The sequence below is a fragment of the Marmota monax genome, unplaced genomic scaffold, assembly GCF_021218885.2.
Source record: "Marmota monax isolate L192 unplaced genomic scaffold, Marmota_monax_Labrador192_F-V1.1 WCK01_AAM20220418_F8-fsc00217, whole genome shotgun sequence".
In the NCBI taxonomy this organism is placed as follows: Eukaryota; Metazoa; Chordata; class Mammalia; order Rodentia; family Sciuridae; genus Marmota; species Marmota monax.
In genome coordinates, this window is record NW_026692031.1 from 799364 (window position 1) to 809957 (window position 10594).

A 10594-nucleotide genomic window follows, 5' to 3' on the forward strand; every position below is an offset into this window, starting at 1 on the left:
CAGCCATTTTAAGGGTGAGTCATAGACAGATCCTAAGGTTGTGGCTGTTTCATATTCTTAACAGTAGAAATGGAGGCTATATGTGAGTTACCAGTTCTGTCCAGCCTTCTGTGTAATGAGCGCCTGCCTGTTCCCTGGGAGCCATTGTGGGGAAGAGGCCGACGGACGGAGTGAAGCAGCCAGTCTTCATCAAAGCAGGCCTCTTCTTAGTTCACCCTGAATCATGCCACTTCACTCCTGGGAGTTGAGGAGGTATTCAGTTCATAACGTCCAAAGTAGCTACATGGCAGAGTCCAATCTAGAGGCCTGGTTCTGACCCCACCGCACAGTGAGAGGTAGGGAGCCTGGGTGAGAGAGCATCTCCAAGAGAGGAGGAGCCAGCAGGGCAAAGCTGCACTTCATAAGTGTTGTCTGTTTTTACTTTTGCTAAACTAAAGCGACTTTATAATCCATTCACCATACAGAATTCTTTAAAAGTATGAGGGTTGAATTCCTAAGAATTTGGAAGCTGAAAGGTAATTGCTAATCGTGTCAGGACTCTGCTCTCTAGGCTGTGCACCCCTGGACAGTATTGCTAGTCCCCTCTTGTTCTGCTTGTGGTTAGGACACAGTGGTCACTATGGATTGGAGTCAGGAGTACACCAGCAGTATTTGAGGTACCAAAATCACTTGCTGATGATATAAAATCCTCAAGTTCTTTGGTGGTGGTATTAATTGAGTAAACTGAGAAATTGGGCTGTGTTTTGAAGTAGTTTCCAGTGCCTAATTCTGACTTACAAACTTCTGGCCCTGGTTTATTTGTGTAAATGAATGAACAAAGGAAGCACTGAAGTGCTAAAATGAAAAGGTGTCTAATGATCGCCTGCCTTTCTTCTCTTAACCCTTCAGGGGGCACTCAGCGATTACCAAGGGCCATCGGGATGTCTCTGGCCAAGGAGCTCATCTTCTCTGCACGAGTGCTTGATGGACAAGAAGCCAAAGCAGTGGGCTTGATCAGCCATGTCCTAGAGCAGAACCAGGAGGGGGATGCGGCCTACAGAAAGGCCCTGGGCCTGGCCAGAGAGTTTCTACCTCAGGTACTGTGACTAGAGTCCCTCGGCTTCTCCATCTAGGTGGTCTCATAGCACAGAGACTGGAACGACACCCGGCGAATCACTGGCGGACTTTCCAGTTTAACATTTCTCGTTTGACAGACATGAAGTCAAGATCTTTCAGAATTAAAACCAGAACTTGAAGATGATCCGAGGGTGATATTGTGACCACACTTTGATTTCACTTTCATATTTCATATGAACAGCATTTGGCACCTGTGACACCATTCGTGTGTCTGTACGTGTATAGGAAGCACATTTGACCAAACATTAAAGTGTCTCTCCTGATAAGTAAGGAGACTGATCTAACTGGGCTTTCACTGTGATGATGGCTTTGCTTGGTGACCTGCTTGAGAAGCTGCAGTTTTATGTTTCGTGTGTCTTTCTTTTTCTGATGATTCAGGTATTGCTTCGAGGCTTTACTGTATGCTGTATGACCCTCGCAAGTACATGAGAATATCTGGATCACATGTGCAGTTATTGGAGTGTACGTGGAAACGCTAAGAACCGTGCATTGATGGCTTCTTTTTAAGGGATTTTTTTTTTTCTGTCACCAGGTGTATTTTTTTCAAATGTTCCTTTGGTCTGAAATCACAGATTAAAGGATTTAAACTTAAGAGGAAGAGTCTCCTTTTGCTGTGTAAGTGATTAGTCAGAATCTCTTTGTCCCTCTTGGAGCTTGAACTTTTATAGCTCCCATAACCAGCCATTTCTGGAGTCAAAATAAGTTCCTCTCTGTATTTGGTTTACTTACCTCAAATGGGATCTATAACCTGTTTGGGGCCATTGATCCTTTAGAAATGTCATGAAGGCTTTTCACAAAAGTGCACATACCCCCACATTTGCCCAGAGTTCCACTTTCCAGAAGGCTGTCGTCACCTCAGCACGTGATGACTTCCTGGTCCTGCCCCACTCTGAGACGCTCATCCCCAGAGCTGTCACACAGGGCCACACTTCAGGTGCTGATGGTCCCTCTTAATCGACTTGTAGCCTATCGGCCGTCTCAGGGAAGAGCTCTTCTCTAACTTAGTCCCTGTGTGAGGTAACACAGAGCCTTTTACTCAGCAGAGGCCAGGTGCTTGTTAAATTGATGGAGAGAGAGCAAATAAAAAGATTTACAGCTGTTAAAAAGAGACTTTCATTATAACCTTGGCATTTCCCTCAAATATTAGGGAATTATCTGCCTAAAGACAGATTAAAGGTACAAGTGTCAGGGAAAGTTATAGTTAAATATTGGTTTAATGACTTTCCTTGGCTGGAAATCTTATGACCAAGGTATATTTGAATTGAAATCGAGGGGTGTATTCAAGAAAATTCAGATTCTGATTATTCATGGCACTTCACGACCTGATATGTGGCTCTGTGCTCCGGAGCCCCGTGGAGGTGGCTCTTGAACTCCTTAGTTTCCAGCTTGCCTGTTCTTCTGTGAGCCTCCGAGGAGTTAATGCCGTCACTGTCCACATCCACCTGCCTGAGCACGGGTGGCACCCTCTGCCTCCCTCTCTGCTACAGCTGATCTGACAGTGAGCTGCCTTTATTACTGTGGAAGCCAGAGTTCCATTACTACCTCAGGCAGGCTTCTTTACCTTTCCTCAGAAGGACGCTCCTCTAAGAACTTAAGTGGTTAAAAGTAAATTTTCTCCAAGTTAAACAAATGTAAAAAGGGGTTATTGAATGACTTTGTGATGTGAAAACTATATATATAATTTACCAAACAAGTTTGAATGCAGTGATCTTTATTGTATTTGGTACGTTGTTATTGAATGATCACTCTCCAAATAATGAAAAAGCTTCTGTAATTAGTATTTCTGGAGAATTTAGGTGGGTCAAATTGATATTAGAAACCCCTAGAAAAGAATAAATGGCAATTTTTATGCATTTGTCCATTCACTCCTTAGAGTTCTTTTGTTGCACCTGTTTTTTGGAGCCTACTTTGCATTTTAATTCAGAAGACCATTCAATTCAAAATAAGCTACAAATTCACATTTATTACCTGTAAATAAATTAGAATATTTTAGAAATTCAAAATGAGATTGAAGAACTGAATTCCATCTGGGGAGTACGTTTTTCCTAGGATAGTTTGGTAAGAGTTTGGCTTCCAGAAAACACAAGTCATGGTGTCCTTCTCACAGAAGGTGCCCACCAGCTCTTCCCAGTGTGACCCAGGCACACCCATGCAAGGTGAGAGTCCTGCTCAGAGCATGTGTGTGTGTGTGTGTGTGTGTGTGTGTTCACCCACCATCACCACAATTTAGGGAGAAGAGATACACACGTCCAAAGGGCATTATATTGACCCTATCCTTACTGGCAGCAGGCTGGTTGCCAGCCCTAATTTCAGTCATAACTGCTAGTTAGTGTGATATTAAGCCAAAGACTTCCTTTTTCTTTCCCCTACTTAACCTCTAGGGAGAATATTGAAGAACACTAAGTCTTCAGCTGGACGTCACTGCCTGCTGCCTTCAGGGATCTAAAGTTTGCCGTAACAGAATACTGTGGCCTCTAAATAACTTGCTGATGCAACACAGTTGTCATAGTTGCTGTTTAATTAAGACCTTGCAAAGCTCAGAAAAGAAATTTTCCATCTAGTAGCTCATAACTGTCGTTGGCCATGCCATGTATCTGTCAATGGGAATTTCTGAATTTTACTTAAGGTGTACAACATAATTTGCATAAATAGTAAGTAAAATTTGTTTAATTTGAATTTTAGGGACCTGTTGCAATGAGAGTGGCAAAACTAGCAATTAATCAAGGGATGGAGGTAAGTTCCTTAATGCTCAAGTTTGTTGTTAGAATGAGTAGTGAAGATTAATCTAAATGAACATGTTTAGACTTTTAGAGGGTTCTTTTTTTGTTTTCGTCTTTTTTTGTTGTTGTTGTTCTAAGGATTGAACCCAGAGGCACTCAACCACTGAGCTGTGCCTTAGCCCTTTTGTATTTTTACTTTGAGACAGGGTCTTGCTAATTTGCCCAGCCTGGCCTTGAACTTGTGATCCTCTTGCCTCAGCCTCTCTGGGATTACAGGCGTGCGCCATTGCACCCAACTTCGACATTATTGTTTAATATTCCAAAATATAGCTGTTTGAACGCTACTGTTACTGAAAGATTCTAAGGTTCCTTTAGGCTACATCATTGATTTCATTTTGCTGTGATTATTGTTGAGTTCGTATTATAATCACAGAATTCAGAATTTCACCGATGCTGTGCAACTATGATAGGTCAGTTATTTTTGCCATTGCAAAAGGAAAAAGACATTCCGTATACTCTGAGCATCAGTATCACATTATGAAAAACATTGCCAGCTCTAAGCTCTCTTCCACTTTTGACTTGTCAATGTGTCTTCTGTAGGGTGTGCTGGGCATGCCCCAGGGACATGACTCCAGAGTGGGGTCCCTGAGCTGTGGGGAGTGGGCAGGGAGGAGTAGTGCAGGCACTCACGTACTTCAGACTTTTAATGACAGATATTGTAGTTTGGCTAACATACAGGAATTTTGCAAAAAGGCGTTTCTTCCTTGTAGGCACAGGAGGCACTATATCTTCTCTGGCTTTATGTCAGTTAAAAAAAAAAAAAAAAAGATGGAATTTGTAATAATTTGCAATGAATGCAGCTTCACAAATTTGCAAGTATTTGATTGGATTATCCCGGTGCTTTCATGATGGTGACAATACTAATAGCAAACACCTTACACAGCCCTTACCGTGTGACAGGCTTTCTTGTCTCTATTAGGTGCTTTATGAAGGCTTCACTTAGATTAACTCATTTAATCCTTACAGTATGCCACCCCCAACCCCAGTTTGGTGAGTACTATGATTAGCCCCTTAAAGCACGGAGAAGTTCAGTAACTTTTCTAAGTTATACAGCTCCCAAGTGGTAGTGTCAGGATTTGAACCTAGGAAGCCTGGTCTCAGGTCTTTCATATTGGCCATATCAAAAGATTCTGTTTTGGGGAGATAGGGTTATTTAATTTGAATTTATATTGACTATACCATATTTTGCAAAGTTACTTCTACTGAAGTGAATTATGTTTTTATCCTCAGGTTGACTTAGTAACAGGATTAGCCATAGAAGAAGCATGTTATGCTCAGGTATGTAATATAATCACAAATTCAGTAAGGATGCACCCTTCCCAATTATTTATCTTCTGGGTATTTCAAATGAAGTATATATCACTCAGTAAGATTTCCTTTATTCTCATTTCAAAATCATACAAATGGGTTGAAGTTAGTTGTTTCTACTCTTTGACTATTACCAAGTTCTACTACTGGTTCTGCTGAACGGACTTGAAGACTCTGCATATTCAGAAAATCCATACAGTAACCAGTTAGTGCTGCTCAGGCTGTGGCTGTCTCAGAGGCTTGCCCTGTCTCCTGTGCATGTGGCCTTTGCTCCTCACTGTAGTCCAGAGAGGCAGCAGATGGCCGTGGGCTTGTGCCTCCCATACAGCAGTGGTGTGGAAGACTCATGAGCTTTTCTGAAGTCTGAGCCTTCTTTCCTGCCCACTGACAGTTCACTGATGAAATTATAGGGTTCTTTTTTATATACAGATTAGTAGTTCTGTCCAAGAAGGAAATGTTTTTATTTCTTTCTTTTCCCGAAGAGATATAACTTTAAGGGCATCTAAAAAGCAATAGCATTTTGTTCTACCTTTCCTGAGAGTTGGACACTATATCAGATCCTATTAAAGCATGGTAGAGTTATTAATAGGAACATTATCTAGAGTGTTGCTCTGTGTCTGGTCTGAATATATAAATTAGCTGTCATTGGTGAGTAATTCCCAGGAGTGAAGTAAATCCTCAGTCTCATATATACATGTATATGTGTATGTACGTGTATATAAAGCACATTTGACCATTTAAAGAAGAAATACCACTTTCATAATCTCTTCCAGAAAATAGATGCAAACGATACACTGCTGACTTGTTCAGTGAGGGCAGAGTTACCCTAATACCTGAATCAGAGGAAGACATAGCACGAAAGGAGAAGGATCCACAAATGTCTCTCATATGAGTATGGCCAAAACAAATGAAAAAGTTCCTTAATGATAGTAAATTGAAAAAAGAATTATACTCTGACCAAATGGGATTTATTCATATATACAAATCTTGTTCAACATAAGAAAAAAATCAGTGTCATCCATCATGTCAGTAGACTAAAGAAGGAATTTATATGATTGTTATCAATTAGATGCTCAAAAAGCATTTGACAGAATTCACTACCCATTTATGATAAAAACTCTCATCATACTATGAACAGAGTGAAACTTTTTCAACTTGGTAAGAACATCTACAGAATGCTGACATCCTACGTAGTGATCAAGAACAAGGCAAGCATGACGCCCCATTGTGCCTTTTCAGCATCTTATTGGGGGTCTTAGCCAATGCAGAAAAAGAAGAAAAAGAATAAAAGATGTGCATATTGAGAAGTAAAAGTAAAACTTCACAGATGACATGATTGTCTAAGTGGGAAATCCCCAAAAATCATCTAAACAAGTTCCTCATAAGCAGTTAACATCAAAATATCACAATACAAAGTTAATATCCAAAAACCAATTGTTTCCTTATATAGCAGCAGAAGAATTGGAATTCAAAATTTAAAATGCAACACCATTTATATCAGCACTCAAAAAGTGAAGAACTTAGGTACAAATCTAACAAAATAACATACAAGAGGTGTAGGAATAAAACCAAAAACCCTGCTGAAAGAGACCAAGATCCAAATAAATAGAAGAACAAGCCATGTTCATAGTTAGGAAGATTCAGTTGTTGTCAAAATGTTAGTTCTTCCCAATTTAATCTATACGTTTAACATAATCCCAATAAAATTCCCAGCAAATTATGTTATGGATCTTGACAGAGTGTTCTAGTTCATTTGTGAAGTCCAAACATGCAAAATAACCAGGACAGTATTGCCAAAGAACAAAGCCGGAAGACTGCATTCCCTGAATTCAAGACATTGTGGTAATGGTGACAGAACAAACAGGTAGACAAGGAACAGAATTGAGACCCAGGAATGTAGCCAATTGACGGTTTGACAGAGGAGCAAAAGCAGTTCAGTAGAGAGGAATTCTTGAAGACAAATGGTCCAGAAACATCTGTATGTTCACGATCAAGAACAGGTCTAGACAGTGACCTTGCACTTCTCACAAAATGAATTGGAACCCTCGACGTAAAATGAGAAACTCTCACACTTGCAGAAGATAATTTAATTTCATGCTCTGTGGGTTTGGCAATGACTTTTTAGTTACAACACCAAAAAGCACAGTCCATGAAAGAAAAAAAAAAAAATTGACATTGCCTTTATTAAAAACCTGCTCAGTGAAAGATACTGCTAAAGAATGGGAGATCCAGACTGGGAGGAAAATCTTTCAAACACTTGATAAAGGATGTATCCAAAATATACAAAGAACTGTTAAGACTCAAGAATATAACAACCTAATTAAAAAAATGAACAGAAAAGCTGAATAGATACCTGTCCAAGGTAGATAAACAGATGACAAAAAATCGGAGAAATGATGCCAATTTCTGAGAAATGGCAGGTTGGACAATGAGATGCCAGCACAACCTGTTAGAATGGCTCAGATCTAAAACACTGAGGGTACCAGGTGCTCGTGAGGATGGAGAGCTGCAGAAGCTCTCAGTCATTGCTGCCGAGGGTGTAAATGATTCAGAGACTCTGGGAGACAGTTGGGCAGGTTTTTGTAGGGCAGACATACTCTCACTGTATGATCCAGCAATCATGCTCTTGGTTATTTATCCAAATAATTTGAAAATTTATGTCCACACGAAACCCTGCACACCAAGCTTTATTCATAATTGCCAAAACACAGGAGCAGTCCAGATGTCAGTCTTCAGTAGGAGAATGGATAGACAAGTACATCTAGCCATGGAATAGTAGACAGCAGTAAAAAGACAGGAGCTATCAAACAGTAAGATGGTATATAGAGACCTTTAGTGCATATAGCCAAGTGAAAGAATTCCATCTACAAAAGCTTCTCTGTTATTCCAATTCAGTGACAAGGCAAAGCTGTAGAGAGAGTTTTGAGTGACAGAGGTCAGAGTTGAATAGGCACAGCACAGAGGATGTTTAAAGCATTGAAACTTCTATATAATACTGTCGTGGAGAGTATCTGACATTGTATTTGTTAAAACCCTTACAGCAGGCAACACGAGTGAACCTTAATGGAAGTGGACCACAGTTAATAGTAATAACGTACCAGGATTGATTCATCACATGTGACAAGTTTAACACACTAATGTCAATAACAGGAATCTGAGGCTCAGCTTTAGGGGGTATAGAGGCTCTGCCTTCTGTTTTTTGTTTTGTTTTGTTTGGTAAACCTAAGCTGCTGTAAAAAGTAATCTTTTGATTTTTTGAGTCCATTTGAAATAGGAAAAAAAAACTTATTTGAAGTAATGAAAATCAGTTTGATCACACAATTAGAATTGTTCAAATAACTAGTAGATTTCCAAATTTTAGAATGAACTTCTGACTAGTTTTCTTAGATACTGTTTGATAAAATTTTACTGTTGTGTTTTCATTTTGGTATAAATAAATATTTTTTTCTTAGACCATTCCAACAAAAGACAGACTTGAAGGTCTTCTTGCTTTTAAAGAGAAAAGACCCCCACGATATAAAGGAGAATAGAAGAAACAGAAGTTCTAACGATACCAGTGTGATAAATGTACTTCTGGAAGTATCTTTCAGATCCACTCTGATGCCTCAGCACATGGAATCTCAATGACCAAAGGGAAGAGCGAGTTGCTCATGTAGTGTGTTGCGCATCTGGAATGGACCCATATGTGTACTTCATGCCAATGTGTATCATGTTAAATTCATTCAGATTTATAAAGCAAGTAGCATATATTGTCAAAAAACAGGTTAAAATTTAGGTATATGTTTTTAAATATTTCCTGCATATAAGGCTTTCCGTTCTTAATTTTTTAATGTGAATAATTTATATATTGCACATTCTAGGAAATATTATCGATTGTATGTCTACTGTGCTGCATTAAGAAAATAAAATTACTTCTGTATACCAAAAAAATGTGAAATTATACCAAATAAAGTTTCTAAGTGGTCATGCACATAGGAACAGACACACGCATACATCTCAACCTGAAAAATGAATTGATAGATAGTCTGAGTGAAAACTACCTAATATAAATAAAATTCGTGAAAAGAAAACTTGGGAATTATTCTTACCCCATCCTCTTTCCCTTGAATAAATCATTGTGTGTTGGACTTTAGAAGAAACTCTTCCGTACTGATTCCATCAGGCAACCTCCTGACATTTGGCCAGGAACACACTGCTGTCCTCTGCCCTCCTCCTCTCTCCCTCTGCTTTCTCTCCTCTCTCTTGCTCTCTGCCCTCCTTTTCTCCTTTTCTTCCCCTTCGGGCAGCCCCCCAATAAAATCTCTTGGTTAAAAAAAAAAAATCAGTCCAATCAGAGTCAAGGCCCAAGAGCTTGTGAAGCCCACAGGAAGCTTGATGCCATTGTGCTGTTAAGACCACCTCCCACCAGAGAAGCCTGGTCCTCTGGTGGGTAAAGACCTGGCCTGTTGACAAAGGAAGAGGAAAAGTGGTGCCCCCAGGATGGACCACAGAAATGGCTTGGGTGAGGTGGAGGCCATCCTCTGCTTCCTGGCCCTAGCAGTCTGTGTTTGGTTTTTGTAAGGGAAGGAGCTGAACACACCAGCCCTGTCCACTTCCCTGTAGCAAGGCAAGTGGGGTAAAGCCTTCACAAAAGGAGAGAGAGGCCCAGGCCTGTCTGAGTGGCTAGCACCAGGCCTGGGAAAGCAGCGTAGACGGGAGGTATGCAGGAAACTGTGGACTGGTGTTCACTGTAGAAAGGGACGGACGTGTTATAATGCTGTCTGATCACCAGGCTCCCTTGTGAAAAGGTTCTCAGGTCTGAGCCTGGGCGTGCCAGACACGGGACTTGAAGCCTTTGTTGCATCTGTCAGTCAGGAACGGCTGCAGCAGGCCCCAGTGTGCCTTCCAAGAGCATCCCACACCTACCTGCCTCCCAGAAAGGTGGCCCTTTATGTTCTCTTCCCAGGGACGCCATTGCTGTCAGAAGGCAGGCAGACTTCATTCTTAAAATTCTGGAACTTTTAGTGTTCAATTTGGGAAATTCAACCGTCAGCCTCAATTCTGAAATGCTTCAAGTGGTGGAGGTGGACCGCTGTCTTCGCTGACACGTCTGTGCCAAGGTGAGGGCCACTTCCTTATCACTTGAGGTGCTGAGAGTGCAGATTTCAGATGATAGCTCTGTTGATCAGAGTAAATATAGAAAGAGCTTATTAAAATTCATGCTCGGCCCTCTGGTGCCTGTATCTGGTGGCATGCATGCTTGTTTACTGATCAATCTTGCTGAGCTTGTTTCACGCATGATAATTTGCACATAAAGTGGTAGCGCTTGTTCTCAGAGTGCTTTAAAAGTTTCAGGGCCATTTGGTCTTGTCTGTGACTTGCTAAAATGCCACTTCTATTTTAACTGAGCA

At 40.7% G+C, this 10594-nt stretch overlaps 1 protein-coding gene across 3 annotated transcripts in view; it reads left to right on the forward strand.

Annotated features, from left to right (window-relative positions):
• Positions 1–9274, forward strand: part of Auh (AU RNA binding methylglutaconyl-CoA hydratase) — a 155749-nt gene extending 146475 nt beyond the window's left edge. For 2 of the 3 annotated variants that reach the window (XM_058582701.1, XM_046453933.2), the window contains 4 exons: positions 889–1076; positions 3799–3849; positions 5127–5174; positions 8657–9274. In XM_058582701.1, coding sequence (XP_058438684.1) covers positions 889–1076; positions 3799–3849; positions 5127–5174; positions 8657–8734 — 365 coding nt within the window. In that variant the 3' untranslated portion in view covers positions 8735–9274. Of the gene's footprint in view, positions 1–888; positions 1077–3798; positions 3852–5126; positions 5175–8656 lie in introns of those variants that run through there. The other variant, XR_006853791.2, reaches the window with a different exon arrangement.
• The last annotated feature ends 1320 nt before the right edge of the window (positions 9275–10594 follow it).